This window comes from Dipteris shenzhenensis, chromosome 14 (genome assembly GCF_047967505.1).
Source record: "Dipteris shenzhenensis isolate YYH24624 ecotype China chromosome 14, Dip_SZ_1.0, whole genome shotgun sequence".
Taxonomy (NCBI): Eukaryota; Viridiplantae; Streptophyta; class Polypodiopsida; order Gleicheniales; family Dipteridaceae; genus Dipteris; species Dipteris shenzhenensis.
In genome coordinates this window covers 30,307,697-30,335,135 of record NC_141609.1, presented here as the reverse complement: position 1 = coordinate 30,335,135, position 27,439 = coordinate 30,307,697, and the positions used below count along the sequence as shown (strand labels likewise).

General features: G+C 45.2%; 1 protein-coding gene across 5 annotated transcripts in view; it reads right to left on the bottom strand.

The window, feature by feature from the left end:
• Window positions 1-27,439, bottom strand: part of LOC147894455 (dyggve-melchior-clausen syndrome protein) — a 99,434-nt gene that overhangs the window by 47,061 nt on the left and 24,934 nt on the right. For all 5 annotated transcript variants that reach the window (XM_087384470.1, XM_087384471.1, XM_087384469.1 and 2 more), the window contains 11 exons: window positions 12,606-12,672; window positions 12,380-12,509; window positions 12,147-12,291; window positions 11,280-11,537; window positions 11,086-11,170; window positions 10,879-10,981; window positions 9,910-10,035; window positions 9,183-9,296; window positions 8,810-8,928; window positions 4,746-4,836; window positions 4,532-4,624 (listed from right to left, as the gene is read on the bottom strand). In XM_087384470.1, the coding sequence (XP_087240596.1) occupies window positions 4,532-4,624; window positions 4,746-4,836; window positions 8,810-8,928; window positions 9,183-9,296; window positions 9,910-10,035; window positions 10,879-10,981; window positions 11,086-11,170; window positions 11,280-11,537; window positions 12,147-12,291; window positions 12,380-12,509; window positions 12,606-12,672 (1,331 nt within the window). The remainder of the gene's footprint in view (window positions 1-4,531; window positions 4,625-4,745; window positions 4,837-8,809; window positions 8,929-9,182; window positions 9,297-9,909; window positions 10,036-10,878; window positions 10,982-11,085; window positions 11,171-11,279; window positions 11,538-12,146; window positions 12,292-12,379; window positions 12,510-12,605; window positions 12,673-27,439) is intronic.

Below are 27,439 nucleotides of genomic sequence, written 5' to 3'. Positions count from 1 at the left end.
AAGCAAAAGTTGTGTTCTGAACCCGTTATTATCTTGCCAGATCTTGCAAAACCCTTTGCTGTAACTTGTGATGCATGTGGGAACAGCATAGGAGGTACTTTGATGCGGGATGGCAGAGTGGTTGCATATGAGAGTAGAGTTCTCAAAGATGCTGAATTGTACTTGCAGACATACGAGAAGGAAATGTTAGCAATGATACATGCTTTGACCACATGGAAACATTACCTTCTTGGAGCTGATTTTTATGTGCAGACAGATCATCAGTCACTTAGATATTTTCTCACACAGAGAAAATTATCTGAAAAGCACATGAGATGGGCTAACTTCCTCTCAATGTTTCATTTTCAAATTGTACATGTGCCGGGTAACAAAAATGTCGTGGCTGATGCACTTTCCAAGAAACCACAGCCTGAAGCAGTCTCCAAGAAACCCAGTGTTTCAGCAGTGAGCATTGCTTACAACAATGTGTTAGATGTGATGAAAGATCAATATGTTAATGATGCTGATTTTTCAACTATTTATGATCAGCTTTCTGATGGTCAAAAGCATGATCACTATATGTTGAAAGAGGGTTTCATTTTGATGCATGAATGACTCTGTGTCACTGATCAGATGCGACAGAAAGTCATAATGGAAAGTCATGCTCCTCCATATGCAGGACATAGGGGAATTACAGCAACAATTACAGCAGTGGAGCAATACTTTTATTGGCCATCTTTGAGGAAAGATGTGGAAGAATATGTGAGAACATGCATGGTTTGTCAGAAAGTAAAGTTTGACAGGCAGAAGGCACCTGGGTTGTTACACCCTTTGCCAATTCCGGATAGACCATGGCAAAGCATAGCTATGGATTTTGTGTTTGATCTTCCACGTACTCCTACTGGACATGATGGATTGTGGACAATAATTTGCAGGTTTAGCAAACAAGCCCACTTTGTACCAGTAAGAAAGAAAATTACAGCAGATCAAATGGCCAAATTGTTTCTGCAGCATGTCTTCAAGTATCATGGGATGCCTGAATCCATAATCAGTGATAGAGATCCGAGGATGACCAGCCTCTTTTGAAGAGGGCTGTTTGAAAATATGGGCACTACGCTGAATTTTTCGTCATCTTTTCACCCTCAGTCTGATGGACAATCGGAGTAGGAAAATTCTACCATCTTGGATATGTTTAAATGCTATGTCTCAGACCACAAAAGCAAATGGGAGCATTATTTGCCTTTGCTGGAATATGCTTACAATAATACGGTACACACGTCCACAGGTAAAGCACCTTTTGAAATAGTGGAAGGTGCCAGGAAGATACCTCCCATTTTGCATACAAAAGAGAAAATCTTCGAAGCTGATCGTTTTGTGGAAAGCCTTGAAGAGGCTTACAAGAAGATCAAATATTCCTTGCAAAGAAGTCAGGTTAAGCAGAAAAGAGCAGCAGATAAGCACCACAGGGAATTGGTATTCACAGAAGGTGATTGGGTTTTGTTGCGTTTTCAAAAGGCAAGGCTGAAAAATAAGAAAGGCAAGGAAAGGTTGTACACAAAGCTGAACATGCGTTACTATGGTTCTTTCCAGGTTTTTGAAAAGATAAACAAGGTAGCTTACAGGCTGAAGTTGCCTCCGCATTGGAAGATACATAATGCCTTTCATGTGAGCTTATTAAAGCAATATCATGGAGATATTCCCGAGGATTTACCTGATGAGGTGCAGCCTGAAGTGGAAGAACAGGATGAACTTCTGGTCCCAGAGCAGATTCTGGCACACAGAGATAGAAAGCTCAAGGGTAAAGTTATCCGTCGCTACTTGGTAAAATTTCAAAATTACCCATCACTTGATGCGAAATGGATGGAGAAAGGTGAACTGGCAGATTCACCTGGGATATTGCAGCTTTACCTTGATGCTTTCCAATTAGAGCCGACTGCGGTCCGGGCTCCTACAGGTAGTTCAGCAGAGCGAGCGTCTGGAGCATTACCTGGTGTTCGAGAGGGGGGTAGCACCTCCACTCCCTCAGTACAGACGGGCTCACCGTGATTTCATGAGGTCGCTTGATGACACTGTATGTTTCATCCGAGATACTGAGCTGACAATATTTCTACTGTGAGACTTCATGATATTGATGCATCTTGACTATTGATCGCCGAGGATCACATAGATTTTGAGCAGTGTATATGGATGGATGCATACCTCTCCTAGTCATATTTTCACTGTCTCTGTATACTATAGCTGCGGCTTTCTTGTATACTCTTTCATGCTATATTTCATGCTCGCTCCTATGTTTTGGGGCAGCAAACTATGGTTTGCTGTTTCAAGAGAGGGATATGTCACGGGGGGAACTAGGCCTCTAGTTTACTTGTGAGTGTAAAAGGCGTTTTTGGGTTTGTGACTTAATGTACTTAGAATTTCACACCTCCGTGACAATGTCACACAATCAAATCAAAACTAATCTAATCAACTGCCAAAGGCCAAATGACCTTTCGAACTTACACAAGTCACAAACCCAAAAACGCCTTTTACACTCACAAGTAAACTAGAGGCCTAGTTCTCACACTTGGCTCGGAAATACCCAACACTCCAAGATATCCTAGTACAAATGTACCCAAGGATCCTCACTAGATTTTGGTTCTAACTTTGGACTAGCTTCCACCTGAGGAAGATCTCATATTTCTTCTGTCTTTTGATGCCGATGCGAAGGGATGGGACGTGTCATTGCTACTTGACAGGAGAACTAGAGACGATTGCACACTGCTTGGGAGCTGCCCCATGGCTCATAGGATCTCGTTGGGCTCTCTTAGGATCTTGGCCAAGGTAGGGAGGGTTTTCATTGGGGGATGGTGGCCGGGCTGACAGAGGGGAGGCTTGCCTTCTCCATTGAGAGAACATCGCCGGCCTACCTCATTGATGGAAAGAAGATCACGAGCTAGGACATCCTTGACGCCTCTCCACCAACGAGATGGAGGCCCTAGCTCTCATTGGAGGAGAGCACCTAGGAGACAATTGCTAGCATCACTGCCTATCATATCTCGGTGGCTCGCTGCAATCTTGTCATATGAGACTTGATCTGCAGCCACTCTTGCCGATATTTGGCATGATATCATCTATACCTTGTGGATCATTTGGGAGCAAGGTTCAAAGGACTCTAAGACAAAGCCAAAAAGACGTGAGCATGTTTCCGCAAGTCTTGGCCTACAAAAACACCTTCTACATTTTCATGGATCAAGGTACACAAGCCGAAAAGACGTGAGCATGTTTCCGCAAGTCTTGGCCTACAAAAACACCTTCTACATTTTCATGGATCAAGGTACACCCTTTGGTTGTATACCCTGCCCTCCCCCTAGCTGTTGGGGCCCACTTCCAAGTACTCTAGACAATGAGTTGAGACCCTGGGAGGTGGGCTACAGGACAGTCAACACCCTCCAGTTGTAGAAGAGAGGATGATCACCTTTCTTTTTTGTTTAGCTAGTGTATGAGCATCGACATGGATTCTTCACTCTAGACATCGAGCAAGTCTCTAGATGCCAATGTTGTCATTTCAGGCTTTGGCAACTACTCAGCAACTAGCAACCAATATCTGTGGAGCCACCTAGTGTAGATACTTATAGTGGGCATGTCACGCATTCCTTGTCACACCTCCCCTTACAAAGGTCACGAATATAAAGTTGGTGCATATAAACTCTCAAATACATGATGATGCAAAGCACCAAGTGGGGTGGCATGGCTAAGGCCATGGAATCTGCATTCCAAAGGTTACCCATCCCGAGTGCCCCCTTTTCTCCGACGTTGGAAAGTTAAGCTCCAACGAGGCAGATGCATTCACAAGAGAATTCATCACAAAGATGAAGGAATGCCATATACTATGCATGGACAAACTGGAGCATCAGGAAACCAAATCACAAAGCATTAAAAATGCACTTTTCATCACTCTTTCCATCATAAGTAGCCTCTCTACCAGCCAACCCAGAGGCAGCAGGGGAGCATCTGACTCATTTCAGTGTGGCATTCGCTTCGGTTTCAAGCAAACACCAGCAATTGAGTCTCTCATAGGAAATCCAAATGTTAGTACGGCAAAAAAAGCTGGAGTGCACTGTTACAGGTGGACAAAGTCTCAAGTTTCACATGCAAAAGCCTCATTACTCTGGAGCTCATGTGAAAGGTCGTGTCCTTCCAAGCATCAGTACTCCTTGGTCAATTTTAGATCACTATCTGGGGGTTTGATATGGAAGATCATATTTAATACCACCCTTCAGAAAATGAGATGTGCACATTGTAGACATTCTATTGTCCGAGTTGCACTCATGATGGTGAAACTAAGTCACACATTTGGTTCAAGATGATGCACAGCATTCATATGCAATGGGACACATGCAGCTAAGGATAGACCATCTGTGTGTTGGATTCTGGCAGTTTCTTTTCTTTCTTTGGGCTTACTCTGAGAGCCTTACAAACCACCTAGCTGGTCATTTTTACAGATACGTATCTGGCACTGCCTTCCAATGTAGATACAAAAGAGTATACTTTATGAAGATAAACTGTGAATCACCTCTGGATTTCGTGGCAATGCATATGTGAGAATAGCATTGATAATTTCCAAAACGATCCGTAAAAAATCAGTGTAGATGTGCAGCTCTGTTGGCTGCAAAAGCAAGGCGCAACAAAAGTATCAGTAACTGGTTCCTTCGATCTGTCGATGAAGGGCAACAAATAGAATCTCTAAACGATCCATAATAACGATCAATTGCTTATGTTCGGCTTACCACATCCTCCCCTGTTTCCAACCCCTCTACGATGCTTACTTTCAGGTTTGATAGCTTCGCATTGGCACTAACATCAGCCAACTTTATGTATCTGAAAGGAAGGAAAATTCCAACAGATCTCATTTCTGTAGAATTGTCGAATCCATTAGACGAAAACACAAATTTTTAACAACTCTTGTGCGTACAACCTTAAGGGATTTGTGTGGACAGATTGTAGTACTTCCAGCAATGGAAACTTTACATCCCAGCAAATTCTATTTGAATAAACAACAGTATACAAAGAAGTAACAACAAATCGCCACAAGAAAGGAGATCTTTTGAAGGCACTGAATATTTATCAACAAAGAAGAGAGAGAAAATAATGGGGATACAAAACCAACAACAAACTCCAAGGATGAAAATAATCTAGGGGACAGTACTTAACAAAGTCAGGCATCGCATCAACCTAAATCTTACCTGAAGACTGAAAATGAATTTAAGAATTGAAGGTATCAACCCTGACAGACAGTGTGTAACAGGCACATGAAGAAATATATATCATTAGGGCTAATGAGACAACCAACCAATCTGAACATTGTGGGTTTTAAACCACACTATGCCCAATAACAAGTCTACATGATCCAAGAAGAGAGTGTGACCCATATTCTCTTCATTGAAGCAGGAGCATCGAGTCAAATAAAGCATGCAATGCACACCACAGAAAAACGTCATCACACATGTACAAGGATTTGTCAGCCTCTCAGCAAGAGAGAGAGAGAGAGAGAGAGAGAGAGAGACACACACACACACACACACACAAAGAATTTGGTTAAATATCAAAAACAAAAGAATCACTGATGCTAACAAAAGAGAACAAAGATAAACCAACACACATAATGAAACACAACGCAAACACAAGGAAACAATTATTATCATTATTTTCCATTACTTATTTATTGATTTATTTTACATTTGAAAGTAATAATAATAATAAAATAAGGGATGGTAAAAAACCAAAACTTAACAGACAACCTCCAAAAATAGAATAAATAGAAAGATATCATTGAAGCTCCCACTTTGGATTTTGATTCTATGTTCAAGGATCCTAAAGATACCCAAACTACAACGTAGGACAGAGCCGAGTTTCTTCATTACTTTTCTTGTATTATAATAAGTAATAGGATTAAATTACTAAATAGAGATGAACTTGTGCAAAGACCAGAGAGCCTGAACAATCGGAAAGTAATTACTCTATACTTAGCCATATTAGAGATGTTTGAGTCAAGCATATACAGGTTGTCGTCGTTACATCAACTGCTGAATTTAAAGAAGATTTAGTAATGCTAAGATCCAAGAAACTACAATAGCTTCCATTAGCTATACAATTAAGTTCACAAAACTCTGGAGGATGAATTCCTCCACCAAAAGAATCTGAACCTTTCTACATAAATCTTCATTGGTTTACAGCCTACCCATCATTCTTTGCCTCCAACTCCATCTCTAAGTCGTCATTCCTTGAAAAGATTTCAAAGTTGGAAGTCATTATTGAGGGATCTTACTCAATTTTAGGAAACAAACAGCCAACCAGCCACTTATACTACATTGCCTAGGTCCCAAGGATTCTCCAATTATCCTTTCCAGCACCAACTAATGCACCTTCCATTCCATCCAATGCAACTCCAAGCCTTGACTTACAAGGCTCACTTAACTGTTAACTCAAGGAGTGTTCAAGATTAGTGAAGCGGGTGGAGCAGTTCAAAATGAGATGGGAGTCATCTAGGCAAAACTTCAGGAAACGCATTAGATGTTGATGCTCCAGAGATCATTATGGCAAAGGTAAGGGGCCTATGGGCTTGGATTTAGATGATTCTTCTAATGATGACTGCAGCGACCACTTAAGACACAGGATTTATGAAGTCATCACGGAAGTTCTACACTAGGATGCAGGGCAAAGCCAGAATGCAAGGCATAAACAGCTCCAACATAGATTTAACAGAAGCCAGCATTTTCAAATCAAGACCATAGCCACAAACACTTGCACCGCAGAAAGGGGGGAGTTATGAAGTCATCACGAAAGTTCTACACTAGGATGCAGGGCAAACCCAGAATGCAAGGCACTTTGTATCTGACAGCTCCAACAAAGATTTAACAGAAGCTAGCATTTTCAACTCAAGACCATAACCCCAAACACTTGCAACGTGCAGCAAAGGAGGGATTTGTGAGATACTATAGCAAAAATGGATCTTCCAGCGGATTGCAAGGATGGATTCAAGACTATTTTAAGCTGCACCATAGGAATGATGACAACCTACAGAATTGTTTGACAGAGTATCTTCCAGAACGAGGTGCAAGAGCCCATCTCTCCATCCCATGCGCCAGCTATACCCACACCCAAGTATAGTGTTTGGGAGATGGTGTCCAGCATTACAGCTTGAACATCTGGGTCACCTGTCACTGGTTGGTGATGCCAGGCCAGCAGGTACCTCCAGCAGCCACCCTTGTTGCCATTTGCTAGGATATCATCTATAACTTGCGTGCCACATGGGAGCGAGAGACGATGGGTTCTCAGATGACCGCCAACAGGCGTGCATGTTTCTGCAAGGCTTGGCCTGCATGTGTATTAAACACATTCACGGATCTAGGCAACCGTTGGTTGTGTAGTCCTCCACCTTGGTTATTGGCCTTTATTTCTGTGATTCCCTAGCGTTCTCTAGCAGGCTGCACAACAGCCAGCAAGGTTCTTCTCTTTTTTCTCTCTTTTTTTTTTTTTTTTGGGGGGGGGGGAGACAGTTTCCTCGCTTAAACGAGGATGACATCATCCAACACTAGAATACCTTCAGATTAACCTCTCTCTCGTGCAGTCTGGATCACCATGGGCCAGCTCAAGACATCAACCCACAATGTTTGATGCTTAAACGCACGAGCAAAGTCATGGACTACCCACACCAGAGTTGTGCCTCACTTTTGGTACACAAGGTCACCCAACTCAGGTCTAGACTCATGAGATATGCTACACTTCATGGCCTCAGACAACAAGATATCACAACATTCTTTTTCACATGAGAAGACTTGGTTCAGAGATGCTGGAACTAAGACCCTGACTTTCAGGGATGCCAGGTCACCAGGAGACTAGATGCAGGCCCCGTGAGCACTTGAGCCATTCGGGGCACCATCATAGCGACATTCTAAACCAAGCGACACCATTTCGTCCACGAGTAACATATCAACATATAGGAGGAAGTCAAGCACGCCAGCAACAGATCTCCAACATGTTCAAGATATATCAGGACTCCCAATGGGAACACAATCGGGCCCAATGGAGCTCGAACTACTCATTTCTTACACAATACAAGTAAGGAGACAGGCTGGCATACAAGGCCAATGAGAGACACAGGATCAATAATTTCCTCACACCAAGGCCTGGATATGCTAGACCTCTGTCTGTTCAGATCATTAGTATCGCGTACAAGCCAGACAAGGCACTCGCATAAAAGATGTCACCTGATCTTACATCAATTCACTAAGATGGGCTTGCATCGTCAGCTGCTGCTATAGGGAAATGAAAATGGAATTTGACCCCATACATTCCAGTTCTCAGAAAACCACATGTATGAGCAAACCATTGCTGTAGCAGCTATTTAGAAATGTAATGTCAGAAAGTCTAAACGACTGTCTTTCTCATGTACCATACCTGGATCTCCTGAGGAAATTCGTACAAAACTTCATCTGCCTCTGCGCCCCGCCCCCCCAAAAAAAAAAAAAATCCCGCCCCTCTTTTTCTCTTCACGCAGTACAAAATAATATTTCTACTCGGGCATTGGGCAAAAAATTGGCTCAAGTCTAAAGGAAGATTTATATCGATAAATCCAAGCTACAAGAAGCTGTCAAATATAAAAAACAAGTCATATCCAAAGACAACATGTACAAATATTCTTTTTTATAAGATGTTTGCCTGGAAAAAAAAAGTCCAAAGTTTTGAAGAATATAATTTAAAACTTTCAAATGCAAATACACTAATGGCTGAAGGGCTGTACAAGAGGCATGCTAGATGATTTGCATTCAGTTGCATAAATTTCCGTACGTACTTGCGTGACAGCATATCAAAAAGGCTGACAAGCCTTTGAGCCGCATATGCATTCAACCTATGAACATGGGGAGCCAAATTTGATAGGGTTGCGAGGCAGTTCGTGTGAAGATAGACATCCTGCAACAGCAAATGAATCACATGACAAACCAGTTACAGCCACAAAAGTTAGCATGGAGGCATTTCTACATAATATCTCCATCAATCAAGCACAATAATCGTATTTACTTACAAGTCTGTACACTTTTTTCTGGGGTCTATTCAATATACAATTACTCAAGCTCCACCTTTAGGAGAGTGCATCAAGACCAGACCACTAAGATAGCAATTTATCGTTAGCAGAGGTGAGCATGGAGTTTACAAGTATTGCTTACCCGCAACTTTGAAAGGTTGTATTTCACTGTTCTAATCAAAATCACGACCATCAAAGATCCAAGAGTTGTCTGATTCAGAAGCCTTTCTTTGTACCATGGAACTCCTGGCAGGACCTGCAGAAATATCCGATCACACAAGCAGAGCATCACATCACACCAAGCAGCATTATTCCCCAATTAACAATCTTTCCAAACCACATCTAATTTACAAAAAGACCAATTTCAGGGACCAAAATTGCATGAAAACTTGTATGAACAAAAGCCTCTTAGTGCAGAGCAAAACAATTATAGAGTCCACTTCCCCCAAAAAGAAGTGCCACCATTATGCAACTAAGTGCTGTGAGTTTCAATATCCTCTCAGCCTTTGTCCTGATCCAAACCCATCAACGTAGGCCCATTACAAGACTTACAACCAATTAAGGTTTGATTTGAATCTCTCCCTTCATATTTTGAATCCATCCCTTCATGTTAGGCTTGAAGCCTGCAAGGCAGCTAGAATTCCCAAAGGAGTATACATATTTATATAATTTCTGGATTTGTGTCCGTCTCTGTGTGCATGCATATGTGCCCGTCTCCAAACACGCATGTATGTTTTCACGTATTGGCACTTGGCCAGTTGTACCAAACCAAAAATATTCGAGTGTGCTAATACATTTACCCTACGGAAACACGGAGTAAGAAATACACTCACAATCAATGTCGTGATAGGTAAATCATTAGCACTTACCAGCTTGTGTATGCTAGCATTGAAGGATGAATCTTGACTAAGGATAAGAAGAATTATAAGCAGCATATAAATTTGCTTTGGAGTCATTCTTGTAGCATTATACAGCATCTCCAGTAATGGCATTAACTGCAACAATCCAACAGTGTCATTAGGAGTCAGTAATATCAAGCCACCCAGATGCATTTCAAAAAATTGTACAGATATCTATTCTAAGGATAATTGACAAAAATTTCACCTTTTGAGCATAACTCGGAAAAGAACAGCAGACAATACAGAACAGAGGAAAAAAGAACGTATGCCCTTCTAAAAGGAAACTAAATTTGCATGGGTGCATGTTGGAGTATCATCACAATTGTTATTTTCTGAAAATCAGCTCTGTTGGGACACACTTTCAAAATCATAGTGTTTGTGATGCATTCAAATGGACCACCACAGCTGTAACCTGACTGTTGTGGATTTCCAATGATTGAGCGCAAGGAAGTAGTAACAGCAATGCCGTAAAGTTCAAGTAAATGGAGCGTTTACAATGCCCAATAGTTCACAAGAGTATTAGAATCTATTGACCCTAAAGCAGGTCCTTATGTTCCAAGGACAAGTATCTCGAAAGATATATTTCCAAGGCACTAGGTGGATTTATTCTCTAAGCACCAAGCCAGATTCTAAATTGATGCACACCAACCATCTAAATAGCCAAAAGCCTACCCAGAAACTTGAGCTCACTGTATTGAATAACCATGAGTATATGTCTGTCACCCAGTCAATGAGGAAACTTTTAACGATCGCATCAACTGACCGACTCAATGGAAATACCAAATGCTTCACCTATGTTCTAACATCTGGAAACACAACATGACAAACTGTTTCGCTTGCATTTTGTATGATAAAGAGGAAGGCAGTAAGAGAAGATCCTGACATTGCACATATGGGAGAAGTTAATAAGAAAAGAGGAAAAAAAGTTATGGGACTTACAAGGGTTTCTAAATCTGTGCGTACCAAAACATACTCCAAGAAAGCTGAGTTACCATGAACCAGAGAATATAAGAGTAAGATCGAGCATTCATCCATTAAACACCTGCAGCATTAAAAATCAATGAGCTTTGTAGAGAAAAGTACATGTTAATCGATAATGAATACACTATTAGTAACTAAAAATAAGCATAGCAGCCGACGACTTACAATCCAAGAGTGTCATACAAGGCTGCAAAAGGTACCCTTGCTAAAAAGTCTCCTTGAGTATTACCCTCAACATCCACAAGATCAACTGTATGAAAAAGGCCACAAAAGATAGGTTACCCTGGCTCCTAGAATCGTTTCAATCATCATTCAACAACTTCTATAAACAAAAATGAAGGCAGCTCTCAGAGAAATACATTCAGTATCCCTCGCCGAATCAAGTGCTTGGCAAAAAGGATTTGAAACAAGGAAAAGATCTGTCAGTTCTGCAGCCCCATCCTCCCCATTCATCTCCACCTTTTTCTCTAAAGCTTCATCAACTGGAAGGCTCTTTCGATGATGCACAAGGACTAAAAGCAGAAGCAAGCTATTTTGCGCCAATGGACTTTCTCCTGTCGTACTGTTGGAGCTCACCAAGTAATTATAGGTATAGTATGGCAACCGCAAAACAATAGCTGCAAATGCAATGAAAATGCTTCAGTGTTTGCAGACACAATAAATGCAATTGTTAAGAAACAAGATCTGCGAAGAAATATCTAATGCACTGGAAGATTTAGAAGAGAACAAGACCCCCTGTAGTGTCCCAGAAGCATACAATATTCACTATAAAAACGTGCTTCTGCTTTCGCGGTTATCATTGTCAAATTATGACTTGATAAACTTCTAACTTGGCCATTAATTTCAGTGGTGCTCATTTGTATCTCTCTAAGCTCTCTTCTAAGATGCTAAAAAGAACAGAGGTCAAAACAAAGTATAGATATAAGCTCTCTTCTAGGATGGTAAAAGAGACATGTCCCAAAACGTAAGATCCCTTAACCGATAACAAACAGAGTGTTTACATTTATGATCATTTTATCCATCTGAAGTACATATCTAATGCCACCTGTACGATGCTAAAAGAGAAAAAAGTCAAATCAGTTGGGATCCATTCTTTGGTAATGTGAAAACAGACAAGGCATTTACATGGGTCAAAAGTAATTTAGGGAAAACTCCAAAACTGTCCAGATTCCTCAAATTTTCAATCATGATCAAATTACATTAAGCGTCCTAGCGGGCGCACCCACCAGCTGCTGAACCAACTCTGTGAAGCACTCCTTGCTGGCTGCCTTTAGAACTGTTCATATAATATGCTGCATCTGTGGGTATTGGCAATCTGGTCATATATGATAGCAGCAACTTGCGAACAACAAGCCCTATGAGAGTTCTTTCCTGTGCATATTAACATCAATCTGTCAACAAAACAAATTGCTGAGCACGTATTGAACTCTAGAATGTGAAAGTAGTCATCATCAAATACCTGTGTCATAGCTGCATCAAGAAAAATGTGAGCATCCTTGGGTCCTGGAGATGCTGGCGAGTGGAGCTGAGTGGACAACATGACAAGAAGCAGGTTCCCAACTTCCAAATGTAGCAAATACGTTGCCGGACTTCACGGCAGAATAAATAAATACAACAGTCAGAAGTGTCAATCAAAGTCGTTTCATGTCAGTGATTATTCAGGCATTTAGGACAAAAGTACTCACTTGATATCTGAGTTCCCAATAAAAGACAGCAATGCAGATACCACAAAACCCGCCACATTATGATTACCTGAAAAATTATAGAATTTCCACAACTTTATTGTTGCAAGAACCTACTGAAATACATTTGCAAAAACGCCATACAAATAAACTAACAAACAGCTGCATGTGATCCATCAACTTCATTTAGTGCCTTCCCTATCAAGTACCCACCACAGCACATAGTACTAGGAAGGGAACAAATTGGATAACACATGTTTCCTTTTGGATCTAGGTCTTATACAACAGGGTCCTCTTGTTAACATTGACATTTGCCAGGTGATAGATCACCTTGTCTCATGCATCTACAGGTCCGTAAGCATGTGCCAACAGCAGCAGAAGCCACAAGAGCTGCTTACACTAGCCGCAAGCATAGATCTGCCACGCAGGCAGATGACAGCAGCATACACCATGGTTGTAAGACACGTTAAGACACGACACGTTAGACATGCTTCAGACACGAGTGTCTAAAGTGTCTTAAAGATAAAACACGTAAGACACGCCATTGTGGTTATAATAATATATATTTAATTAATATATGTATAAGTATACAAATGTACAACTTGCTAGCATAGCTAGCTGCTAGATTCTAGAAGTACAATAAGCTACAATTAAATAATGCAAGAAGAAACAATGCACTTGTACAATGTAGTTAAGAGTCAAGACTCGTCACTCAAGACTTAAAAGTTAAAGTCAAGACTCACGACTGAAGAGCTCGCAAGTTTTGAGTACTTGAAGGTTTAAACTGACAATTGAATCTTGTCACATGTGACATGAATGAAATCTGCATCTCGATACATATAATTGAAAGGAAGCTTTCAACTCTCAAGACTCAAATCTCTAAAGATTCATCCTAATCTGAATCTATGAGGTCACTGCCACTGCTAGATCCAAAGTCACCATCAATGATAGCATGGCTAAGTCAACCTCAATGTATGTTGTTACTCCCCACCCACCAAAAAAAAAAAAAAAAACACGAGTGTCTTAAGGTAAGACACGTGTCTTAAGTATCTTATCATAAGACACGAGTGTCTTAACGACCATGGCATACACTACCTGTGGGACTGCCACACAGGCAGCCACATGGACCGACCGGTCAGAACAGGCCAAGGCAGCAGGCAATGGGCTGGAGCAGCACCCACACCCTGAAGGAAATTTCAGGTCTAGTGTTCACCTTGGCTACAACCTTTCCCAACATAGAGACGACATGTAAACCTAGTCACCTGTTGTTGACCACACCTTAGATCTAGTCGGCCAGTTCCAAGGAGGGTTGCAAATTATACAAGAGGCCTCCAGCCCCTCATTCAATCAGTCCCTCGGAAGCCTCCATTCTTTAGCAGTTCTCCTCAGATCAAGCCTTCAACAACCCCCATGTTTCCTGAGATTGGTGCTGCTGTGGTATGCTATGTTTCTAGAATCTGGTTCCAGCTTCCAACTATCTTATCACTATAATACAATATAGTATGTAGTATGCATGTAAAAATGTTTCTGACGTTTCTTAACCTTTAGGAACTTTAGGTACTCGTACCTGAAACACTTCTAACGTTTTGTGCCTGACATACCTAACAACCATGAGCATTATGCAAGCTTACTGTTGGGTTGGGCGACCTAGTACCAGTAACAGATATTTTTCACTCTGTGCGTGCATCAGACCTATTATGTCTAGCACATCTCTCTCTCTCTCTCTCTCTCTCTCTCTCTCTCTCTCTCTCTCACGCATGCTGCAGTTCCCGGACCAGCGGTGCCTAGCCGCTTTCTTACATGAGATGACCTGCCACCGAGATGCATCTCTCCGGGCACGACAGCATGCGCAGCCCACACAGCGTGAGGACACTCAGCGACCCATCACTGATTTCTTCCAGTCACAGGATACCTCTCCTCAGTCTAGCCGACGACGCGGATGTGAGCGAGAGCCAGAGCCACGACAGCTACGCCAGCGGACAGACTCACACATCCGGGTCCATGACATCCCTTCTATGCTCTTAGCACGCCCTACCGGGGTCACCGTCGCTCTCATTCTTCAACATAGGGCCTCCCGCCGCCCCCGACGACCGAGCTCGACTAGGCAACGTGACGTCAGAGGCCAATCATCCATCGCAGGGTTTTTTCGACCTCCCATTTGACGGGCCCTCTATGATTGGCCTCTGACGATCACCACAGGCATATATATATATTTGTATCTCCCCCCTTCTGCTCCATTTTTTTGTGCCATTTTTTGTATCATCTGGAGATAGATACACATTTTTTGCACCAGGACTAGACACACCGTCCTTCATAACTTTTTTGAAGAAACGGTTGGCCGGACCATTTTGAGACCGCCACTGTTATGCTCATTGTACTAGTTATCTTTAGTCTCATAGACCTTCACGGTCTCCCGAAGACTTTAATAAAATTTCTTTCTTTCTTTCTCTCTCTCTCTCTCACACACACACACACACGCATACTGCTCACATTGGAAGACTGAAGCGTGCTAGCTACTCTGGCCTAAATCACCATAGCTTCCCATGTTCACTACTTCAAGGTGCTACTCTCCAGATTTGCGCTCTGCACGAAGCACTACTCGTTGCAGCTTGCTCACTTCTAGCCTAACACTGCAGCCTGCCTGCTTATACAGCCTTGCATTGTCAATTGCAATTTGGGCTGCAATCAAAGTTTGCATGTATTTCAATTTGGGCCCAAGACACTTTTGTGGGAATGTGGGCAGCCAAGGCTGAAATAGTTCTGGACAAATTTCGGACTCTGAGTATCTGGTAATGCCATTTGGCCTTACTAATGCCCCAGCCACTTTTAATCGGCGGCTGATAGAACAACTGTTTAGAAACCATATGAAGTTTTTTTTTTTCCAAAGAAAGGAACCTTCTATTAATGCTTGAAAGATTTCATACAAGATAGCAGCCCCAAAGGTGCTGAGTATGGAAAAAACCGGAAAAGGCTGAAAGAAAGAAATCGGCCTGTTCCAGAGCAACCCAGCTCACTGCTAGGGGATCTCTGAAACTAGGGCTAACATCCAAGTGGGGGGACTATACAGCCAGCGAATCCCTCGCGGAGTGAAGATGTAGAGAACACCTGCAGACCAAGCCTTGCAGAAACGAATAGTCGCCCTAGAGCCTAGAGTCCCACACTCCCAGATGGACCGTAGAGTGTAGATGATATCCTACCAGATGGCAACTAAGGTAGCCGAGGGTGGACCTGGGTGCTCTCGCATCACAAGACTATAGCGAGCCACCCAAATGTTCCAAGCCGTGATGCTAGCTACCACCTCCCAAACAATGTCCTCCCTAGGAGAAGGAGGAGCTAGGTTGTCAGGAGGGACTGCCTCGTGGAGTGCAATCCTCTGGATGCTCTAACCTTGTATACGGTAGGCTGGGGAGATCTCATCAATCTGAAACGCGTGTCCTCCCTCTGTCAACCAAGCCACCATCCCCCAGGTGTAATCTCTGTGAAGACTATGCATACGTGTCATGATCCTCAGGGCTCTCATCCAAATCCTCACTGCGCTACGACAACTCCATAGGCAATGCAGGATCATCTCCAGGACACCATCGCAGCAACAATGGCACTGCCCCTCCACTCGCATCTACTCCAACCATGGTCCGATGGTCAAACCTCCGTGGGCTGCCAGCCAGAAGAAGTATGAGATCTTCCTCGACTGCAAGCTGGACCACAACCGCGTCCAAAACCTAGAGCGCACATCCCGGTGCACTCTCTGGGTCACCCAATGTCTCTCCCTCAAGGGGTCCCACCTCGACGAGTCCATCTGAAGCCTCTTGCCAATCCGTGTGGTGTAGGAAAAGAAGGGCACCTCATCCACCGTCTCAGCTAGGCCGCCCCTAGAGGGCCAGAACCACTTCCCCGGATCCCACTGGACCTCCCTCAGGGGTCTACCCTCCCACAGCCAAAGGCACCATCTAGAGGCGTCCTGCTCTGAGATACTGGGAGGGTCAATGTGCCACTCCTTCCCCAAACGTCCTACCACTCTGATCATCTGCTAGCGTATCCCATCAAGACTCCCATCCAGCTCAGGGTCACTCTCAGTGAGTGACTGAAGTAGGCCTCCAGGTCCTACTCGAAAGAAGCCGGGGTGCGTGCTGCCGCACTGCATCAACATCCTCAAGGGAACACCAGTACGGGAAAACTGCCCCAACCATCTGATGTCTCTCCACACGTGAAGTCCTTCCCACCACGACTCAGGAATGGCTAAGTCAATTTCGCCCATCAGCTGCCCTACCCCTCGTAGATGCCCTAGGGCGTCAAGCCTCGTATCTCCATAGGTAGTCTACTCCAACGACCAAAAGACCCTGCTGGACCACTGTCCCACTGTGCCCAACCAATGTGAGTCCACTGTCCAAGCATACAGTCCAAGCATACATCCCTCCTGATCTGGAACCTCTGGATGCCACATAAGGGGCTGGCGCTCAAACTCCTCTCTGCATCTGAGCGGAGCACGTATGAGATCCCCTGCAAGTCTCTGCCAAACCCTGTAAAGACTCCTCATCAGGGGGGAGCCCTTCCCCGCCGTAAGGGGAGCCTCTACGAAGATCCATCTATGTGAAGGCTGCCACTGTCCCCCAATGCGTGGGGTGTTCCTCAGAAGCCCTCGCTGTAAGAGAAGCTTCCAAGGCTCTGCACCTGGGGTGAGGCCACGAACCACCAACTTGCCCAGAAGAGCCCTGCTCTGCATCTCCGGATCAATGATACCCAAGCCTCCCAGTGCCTGCAGCATGATCACCGTCTACCAAGCTACTCGGGCCCTAATGTTCCTCGTGCCGTCTGAACCTATCCAGAGGAAGTTCCGTACCAACCGTCGGAGCTGCCCAATGCATCCTCTATGAAAGCACCAGCAAGAGTCAATATACCAAGCCCTGGCAAGAAGGACCTAGTTTGCCACTAAGGCGCAACTTGCGAGGGAGAGTTTGGCCGAGCTCCAATAGAGAAGCTTGCACCGAACACTCTCAAGGACCGGGGCAATCTGCTGCTCTGCTGTGATATCAATACCCACCTGGCATCCGAGGTATCTCGTTGTCTGGCCCCGCAGTATCCATATGAAGCCAAAGTCACTCCCCCACTCACGGATCTCCTGTGTCTCCTCAAAGCCCGTGAAGAAGCCTATGAATTTCGTCCAATTGATCCGTGCCTCCGAGGCCTCACAGTAGATAGCCAGGGCGCCTTTGACTCTCTCTAGACTCACTGTGGTGCCCTCAAAATACAAGGCCGTGTCATCTGCAAACTCTGAGTCAAGGAGCTTCTCCTCCTATTTGATTGGGAGCCTCAACCCTGTGAGACCCGCCACCTGTGATCTCAAATAGTAGCCCAAAGCCTTTGCCACAAACAAGAAGAGGAAGGGAGCTAGTGGATAACCCTGGCGGACCGAGCAAGAGAAAGGAAAGGCCTCGCCTGTGTGTCCTCCGATAAGCATCTGACTAGAGCTCCCTGCATATAGCGTTGAAACTCCTCTGACCCATATGTCTGAGAAACCTAATCTCCTCATAGTGCCCTCCAGGAAAGACCACTCCACCCTGTCGTAGGCCTTCTCAAAGTCCAAGAGAAGGACGGCTAGCGGCTGTGACTCCTCCCTGGACCAATCTACTACCTCCCAGAACGTGAAGATGTTGTCCAGGATGCTGCGCTCCTGGACAAACCCAATCTGTGTGTCATGGATGATGTCGGTAAGATGAAGCCATAACCGCAAACTCAAGACCTTAGCAAGAATCTTGTATGCAGTATCAAGCAAAGTGATCGGCCTCCACTGTCGGATATCTAACCTATCTTTCCCTTGCGGGTCAGTGTACATGATACCCTGCGAGTCCCGGAGACGTAGCTGTGTGCCTGTCGATCGAGGCCCAGTGGTCCGAAAGAACTGCTTCGACATCTTGTCCCCCTGTTGCACCCATCGGGCCTGGGAGGAGTGATAGGAGAACTCAGCCCGCCCCAGCTTCGTGTCTTGAAGCTCGAGACGAGCGCTCTCAAATCTATCACTAAGCCACTGAGAAACTAGGTCCTGCTCCCTGAGCCTCTCGATGGAGGCAAGGTCTCTCCTCAAAGCCCACTCCCGCTCCTGAAGGTTCCTCCTCCACCTAAGGGCATGAGCCTGCAACTCCTCACTGCTCCTTTGAATCGCATCGGCCACCCACGCAGCCCAGCCCTCATACGGTGCCATCTTTGACAGCTCCCAAATCACCGCCATGACTTGCTGAATCTCCTCGTCTTGCAAGAGGTCCTCTAGAATGCAGACCCCCTTCTGGGGGAGACCTCGACGGGGCTGATCCAAGTGAAGTATCATTGGAGAGTGGTCTGACATCGTGGTACCTGCCAGAATCCCAATATATCCGCCTCTATGTAGTGCCCAATCCCCAACATAGAAGCGGTCTAATCTCTCTAGCAATCCATCATGTCTCCTCTGTCCAAAGAAGAAGAGAAGGCTGCCAGGAGTCCTGCTGAACTTTGGCTCTCTCCACAGGTCTCTGCCACTTATCATAAAAATGAACTGCTCCCAGGTGCTACGCTCTGCTGCTGGCATCTCAGAGAACGAGACGCCGCCCTACTTGTCTTCCCCAAACTCCAGGTTGTTGAAGTCACCTCCAACAATCCAGGAGTCAACATCCGGAAGACACTCTGACAGCCTCCTCCAAAAGGCCGAGCGGTGCTGTCTACACGCTGGCCCCGATCCCAATCCTAGACTCTCCCGTCCGAACTCCCATCCAAACTACCCGTCCTGAAATGAGCTCGCTATGATCATAGACCTCTGAAGCCAAAGTCTGTGAGATTGAGATGCAGACCCCTCCGCTCCGTCCTACTGCAAGACACCACTCCTCTGGACCTCTCCCTGGGAGAAGGTGATGGCGTCGTCTAATGTCTGCGGCTGAAAACATGTGCTCTTGAATCATAAGGATGTCCACTGCCCGCCCTACCACTGCCCTCTGCAACTCTTACCGGAGTATCAGGTACTGCGGCTGGCTACGAACACGATCGTGGAGCTCGTGTACGTTCCAACTCACTATGGTCCAACTCATGAGGACGGGGGAGTCAGGAACAAGGCTCTCCTGTGAGTGGGTGCATGTCCTAGAAAGACTACCTTGTGTGATTTTGCTGGGGGTTTAGAGGGCAGGTAGTCAGTGTCTGTGCAGCACCGTACTAGGGTGGATACCGGCTCAATACCGATCTTCCGTGCCCACTTCATCATAAAGGAGGCTTCCACCCCGAACAACTCCGCGCACTTCTGGAGGGGCCAAAAGTGTACCTGCTCCACCTTTGCCTCCAGCGGCAATCTAATAACTCCTATCGCCAAACCACACACCAGCTCCTCGCTCGTGAAGCTCAACTGAAAGTTCACCTCTGCGCCATGGGCGTACCAAAGATCTAGTCCCTGTGTTCCTATCCACTTGTCCATCATGAGTGTAATCTGATTACCCAAAATAGCATCAAACACCTCGGGGACCACTTCTCCAAACCTGTGGAGGCAAACAAAAATCTCCAAACGAGGTGTGTCTGAGATTCCACAGCACTGATCAAACCCCCCTTCCGAGGCTAAAGGACCATGAGCGTTAACTCCAATGGTAGAGGGTATGAGTTCGAAATCTCCAAATAGTTCCAAGGTCCTAACCTCTAGAGTCCCGCGGTAAGGGACGCCCAGGCTGGAGGTTGGGACGAGCCTCATCCCTCAGGATCCCTCTCTGAGCGGACCTGCTGCTGCGATGAGGAAGCAGAAGGGGACGTCATCGTTCCCTTGCCTGATGGCAGGGGTGTCAAAGCAGAAGAAGCTGCTGCTGAAGTAGAGAGGGGGGCGGTGGGAGAGGGAGGGGTAGGGACGCGGGGGACAACGGAAGAAGCTGCTGCTGAAGTGGAAAGGGGGACGACGGGAGAGGGAGGGGTAGGGACACAAGGGACAAAGGGAGGGGGACGGGTGGTGAGAGTAACCATAGAAGGGGGGACTAAGGGGGGAGGGAGGAGGGAGAGGGGGAAGTGAAGAGGAGGAGGGGGAGGGGGAGGAGGAAAAAGGACGACCTCAGGCCCCCCTTGTTGATCAGGCTCGCCGGGACTCTGGATCGGCTCCTCCGCGGCCCTCGTCGGGCTTCCGCCATCGCCGCATCTAGAGCTCATGGGGCTCACTCCTGCTGCAAGGGTGGGTGCGGAGGCTGAACCTCCGAAGCTGGTGGAGGATCCGTTGGATGGACGGTGGCCCCTGCCGCTGGAGGAGGTGGCTCCTGTTGTTCCTCCTTCGAGGCCTCTCGGTCAACCATGTCCCTCTCCTTGCGATTGGCCCTTTGCCTGCAGCATTTGCAGACCTGCTTGCTTGGTTTCTTTTTCTTTTTAACCTGTGTCCAGTTCCCTTCTGAGGGGGTAACCCATGGGGTCTGAGACTCCTGCTACTCCTGCCTGAGAGGGCCCTGAACTCGGACTTGCTGACTTTGCCTACTCTACGGAGGGGGGAGGGGAGGTGCACGAGGGAGGCCACGAGGGCAATCTCTAGCGAGGTGACCCATCTGTCTATACCGAAGACACTGGCTTGGTAACCCGGTCTCCACCCTCTGGCAAAGTATGCCCCCTTCCAAGGTCTCAAGAAGGATTAAGTCTAGGAGGGACTCTGGGCTCTCAACCACGAGCCTGATCCTGGGGACTCCATCATCTGCTAGAACTGAGGCGGCCGACTTGTAAATCCATATAGAAACAATGAGACACAAATATATTTTTTTATTCATAGAGTGGTTACAAGGAAAATTCTCAAAAGACTAACAATCATTTAAGGATGCACTATCCATGGCAGAGAACCATTATTGACCTCATACACACATAACTCAGAAAACATATGGATCCTTACCCTTGTCAAATTTGACTTGGGTGTTGTAAGCAGTGAAAGCTTAAGTTTTGACATTCTCTGGTTCTTCTTCTTCAGTTTCTGCTTCCTCAACAAGATTGACTGACCTTATAGAAAGAACCTCAAAGCACCTGAAGCTGCACATCTATTTATCCGAAGCATCTTTAGACACCACGGGATGCCCCAGTCCATAGTTCCAGAAAAAGATTCTACATTTACAAGTAACTTCTAGCAAGCTTTGTTTGAAAATCTTGGAACCATTCTAAGTTTTTTTCTTCAGCCTTCACCCACAAACTAATGGCCGAATTGAAGTTACATATAATACCCCCTTGGATTTGCTTAAAATTTATGTTCATGATCAGCAAACCATGTGGGAAAAGTATCTCCCTATTATTAGAGTTTGCCTATAATAACACAATTCATTCTTCCATTAGAAGGACCCACCCGAAGTTTAAGACAATGAGATACTATTAATCCCGGAGTAGGTCATCTTCCACAAATTCAACACTGGAAGACCAGAAAAGAATTTGAAAGATGTATCTCCTTAAGTTTAGAGGATTTCCATCCACAGATGCAAAATGGATGGACAGAGCTATGTTTCAGGAATCTCCTGACATCCTCGATGCTTATGAAAAAGCATTTCAATTGAAGACAACATAATGAAAGACCTTCTTTTGCACAGCATGTTATCATAAATACTCTTTGTATGTTTCCTGGCTCACACCCAAGCCCTGAGAACATTCTCTTGGATGGTTGCTAGGTCAGTCTGCAATCTATGCATTTGATTGGTCCCAGAAATGGGAATGTAGGTGCAGTGTGATTTTCGGATGCCCCTCTCAAGGAGAGGCCATCACTCTTGTGGGTCACTATTGCCCATAACCCCAAGCAAGGGGTTTCACCCTCAAATGCTAGCCCTAGCCCCCACTGAACTGTAGGAAAACATTTACCTTCTTTTGCAAAGCATGTTATCATAAATATTTTGAAATAAAATGAAATTCAAAAGAAAAAGTACCAAGCAAGTGGATATAGCTTTGAAGAAGATTGACATTCGCTCTATAAATGTTTTCCTACAATTCACTTAGGTCATGGGGGCTAGGTCTAGCATTTGAGGGCCCCTTGCTTGGGGCTATGGGCATTAGTGACCCACAAGAGTGATGTCCTCTCCTTGAGAGGGACATTAGAAAATCACACCCACCTAAGTTCCCATTTCTGGGATCAATCAAATGCACAAATTGTAGACGACCTAGCAACCATCCAAGAGAATGTTCTCAGGGCCTTGGGTGTGAGCCAGGAAACATGCCAAGAGGTATGGAGATACAAGATATGATGACAATGACTAAACCTCTTAGTTGAGGTTAATAAAACTCAAAAATGACTTTAGAACAGGTCAATGTCTAGGACTACCTATTAGGAACCCGTCCGGAGCTAGTAAGGCATGCAGGCCAAGGCCGACGTGAGGTCCTTTTTGGTGAGGGAGAGGCCACTTTAATCCTTAGCAGGTGAAGTCAGAATTCAATTCTGACACGTTTGATTTTTTAGGGGTTTTAGGTGACTTGTGGCAGGCTGCAGGCTGAGTTGATTTTTTAGGGGTTTTAGGTGACTTGTGGCAGGCTGCAGGCTGAGCTGGCAGCAGGGCCAACTGGCACAGCCACTTGGCAATAGGAGGGGGCAAGGAGGAGAGGGGCAAGTGTAGGGGTCAGCCCACCATTTGCTGGGCTGAAAAAGATGCCAAATTGAGCCAGCCCAGCCCCCAAAACTGCAATCTTAGGCAGATGGTGGGCTGGCCCTATAAAAGAAGGGCCTCCCCTCCCTCATTCCACACAAATTCGCACATCCAATTCTGTCCCTCCCTCCTTGGTGCAGCAGCCCTCCTCCCTTCCCCACCTTGGTGCAGCCATCCTCCCTCTCAGGCCCTCTTGGTGGTGCAGCAGCTTTCTCTCTCCTCTGCCAGTATTCTCTCTCTACAGCAGCACTTTCTCTTTCTCTGCAGAGATATTCCCCTCTCTTCGCCTCTAGCACCTCTTTCTCTTCACCCTGCCTCAGAGCAGCATCATCACTCTCTCTCCAAAAGATTACTCCATTCTAAGGATTTCTCTCTCTAGCCTGCATCACTTTTTCTGAGTTTTTCTTTCTAAAGACCCAAGATCTCACCTATCCAAGCAAGAGGAGCTGCAATTGCACCAAGGGCTCCACAACCAAAGGAGAAAAAGTATTCCAAATCTGAGATTTGTTCATTTGTATTTTATTTTTCCATGGTGATCTTAGTCTTTCCTAGAGATCCAATGCATGCAACTAATGTGGGATGAAGTGCGATTAGGCATCTTCCTTGCAGATTGAGGTGCACCTGGACTCTGGAGACCAGTTCCCAATAGGATCATCTCTAGATGCAAGCTCAACTTGGCCCACTTGTTGAATAAGTCTTCTGTCTGTGTCCATGTCCAAAGTTTGAATCGAGTTTGTAAGGTGCATTGCAACCTGGTTTTGTATCCATTTGAGCAATAAAAAGAGCCTAGATATGGGAAAAGGGGGGGGGTTCTTAGCCCCTCAATCTCAATTCAAGTTCAAAAAGTTCTGCAAATGCCAAATTGTGGTCATCTCTTTACTATTATTCTTTATTGAGCAATCTATCAAGTTCAGCAAATTCTCATCCATGCAATCTCCATTCGAATATGCATCTATGAGCATCTTGAAAAAGTCTGCAAGATAAATCTGCAAATTTCTTTGGTCCTAGTGTTAAAAAGCACATAGAGGTTGCAAAACAGCCCTCTTGGTGGCAGACACAGCCCGCCAACAAGAGGGTTTTGTGGGAATTTGGACTAGAGTAGACAGTGACAATGGGAGCAGACTCGCACTGTACCCCCCCCCCGGAACCTAAATGCAGCCCGCCAAAAAAAGCAAACAGGGTAAAGAGGATGACAGGAGTAGACAGCGACAACAGGAACCAATAGGCACAATAGGGGCCGTACGACAATTTTATCCCTCACCCCCACCCCAAAAAAAAAATCTTATAGTACCGAACTCACCTAACAACTCTACTCTTTAGGTACACAACCCAGACCAACCATGCTTGTAAAAATACAGCCAAGAAAACACATTCTGCTGTAAAGCTCTGTGCATAAAGCTGCCACTACATATTGCAAATTTCGAGGCAATCTGGTGTTGCACCCTGAGGTACAGCCTGAATATGCTATGCCAAGGTTCTTCAAGCACATTGAATGCGCATGGGCCGTGCTACTGGCTAAAGAAGTTGGTTTCATCACAACCCCCTCATCATGCATCACATTGGGCAATCATTGCAGCCTTTCTAGGTTCTTATTGTGGGCCATTTTTCATGCTGTCTACTAGCTTGGAGTCACTATTCGTGTGATAAGGCAAAGTATGCCTCTCCTCTACAAGTTTCCCCGCTCTTGCCACCTCTAGCCTACTACTTGTAGCCTTCCTCAAACCGACATAGCCAGTGTATATCCTTCATGCCCAACTGCCCTTGCTTGTGGCAATTATATCTACAAGAAAACCTTGCTGTACCAGTATCTGCACCCACACCTCCCCTAAGCTACTCTTGTTGTCTCTCAATTGCAATTTGACATGTGGGCTCTCCTGCTTGACCCTTTCCATCCTATTCCTACTAGTTGCAAAGCTTCCATGCACAATTTCTACTAATCCATATCCTCAGACGTCGGTTTCCTCGTCCAAATGAGGTCATCTTGTTAGAAACATGGAGTGAGTGAGTGAGAGAAAAAGATAAGCTAGGGAGTGAAGAAGTGGTACACAAATGTAGAATCCATGAAGGCTTTCATTCATTCATCATCACTAGATGAGACAAGTGAAGTACAAGCTTTATAGGCTACACACACACACACTTGCACCCAGTGCATATGGGATAAGTCCCATAGTGACACGTGGCACTCACACATGAACTAGTACTAGATCTCCTAGTACAACACATCTCACATCACATCAACACACTCTTTGGCTACGATATCTCCAACATCCCCCTTCAAAGAAAAGAGTGTGAGACCCAACATGCAAAGAGTAGATCAATCCCGCAATACTACAAAGAGCAAGTCCAACTATCCAACACCTCCCGTGTGATAGTGACTTCTCAGTCAGCTTGCGACCGGCAAGGGCAAACCATCACTTGTCACCCCCCCTACTCTGAACTCAGTACTATCAAACCAAAGTAAAAGACAATACATTCATTTTTTAGGACAACCCAAGGCAGAGTACCTCTTATTGACTCCAAATACATTCAGTTTAGAGGGATAACTCAAGGCTAAGAACCTTTATTGACTCAACACACACACACATAGCATAGAGGGCATAGAGAGCCCAAGAACCCTAGTCATAAGACTCCTTGAATGAGAGGCCGTGAACCTCTGTTGTAGCTGCTTGTATCTCCTCAAGGGGCTTTTCAGGTTTGGCTTGTTCTTTGGCAAGGAGATTGGCATGATACTTCTCTTGTTTCTATTCCTCCTTCTCGAAGCAATGAGCTTCAATATGTCATTTCCTCTTGCAAAACCTGCAAATAATGTTCTTGTTGGTCTTCCATTTGGAAGCAAATTCTTGATCACCAGGAGAGGCAAGAGGGGCATCCTTATAACGACAATCCTTCTCAATGAGTAGTGCCACCATATCATCAAATGTGGTAGTAGCAAGGCGAAGTACTTCAAGAGTTTGCTCAAAGCGGGATATTCCATGCATACTCTTCATAAGAACAGTCATCTTATCTTGATCATCAAGTGGGCTTTTCAAACTTGAAAGTTGTCGTACAAGAGATTGAACCTTGCTAAATGATCCAACTCATCACTCTCTTCCATTTTCAAATCATAAAACTTGAGCTTCAAAAGACTTTGGAGTTGGTGATTTAATTATCAAACAATGTCTCAAGGCGATCCCAAATCTCCTTAGCTGTTAACTTGAAGTCCACATGATGGATGAGAGAGTCGGCCAAGCAAAGACCAATGAGCACAATGGCCTTGGCATTCTGCTGCTTCCAAAGCTTGCATTGTTGCTGATCAAGTAATTCAACTTTGTCGTCCTCAACAACATTCCAAACGCCTACACGCATAAGGAGCAGCTGCATCTTGGTTTGCCATGTGGGAAAACCTTCCCCCTTGAACTTCTCCACGAGCAAAAGACCTTGATGAAGGCAGACAGCAAGCTGAGATGAAGAACCAGTAAAGAAATGGGCTGATCTCGGGAAAACACAACAGCCAACTCCTTGTGTGCAAAAGGGCAGATATAGGTGTCTAGTGGTGCTCCAAATGCCCCAAAATGCAGAACTGAGTGAGCCCAAGCCAAAAAACAGCAAGTAGATGCCACGAAATGCAAGAATGAGACAAGGGAAGAGCACTCGTGGGCGTGATGACTGCTCAAGGTGCTGTAGCAGGTCCGAAATCCTCCGAAACCCTCAAAACGTCTCAGCAGGGTGCTCCGAAGTGCAAGAGCAGGCTGTCCACATGCAAGGTGGCTCCCTTGAATAGTCCGAGATGAAGTAGCACACCTCTAATGTAGGCGGTTGTTCTGCAGCAGCACCAAAACAGCTCGGAGATGCAAATAGCAGCCTCAAGTAGGTCGGAAAAGCCTCCAAAAAGCCTTGAAATGCTGAACCAATGTGCACAAGTGGTCGGATTCTGCTGCAGCGGCCTGAAAACCCTAAAATCGGAATTGAAAAGCTCCAAAACAGCTTCATGTGCAAGTGCTTGTGGCTGCAAAGTATCGACCAGCAATCCAAGAGACTGTGAAGAGCCTAGGTACTGCTCCAAGAGATCTGAATGGTGGCAGCAAGTTATGGAGATTCTAGACGGACAGAAATGAACACAAAAAGCTGCAAGAAAGAGAGGGTACTACCCACATGCATGGCGAGATGTCAACCCCTTAAGCTCTCCTCGTTTGGGGGGTCACAAATGGGGCATTGACCCTAATTATCCAACAAAATGCTCTCCAATAAACTCAAGATTTAGAAATTGAAAATCCTTAATAACTC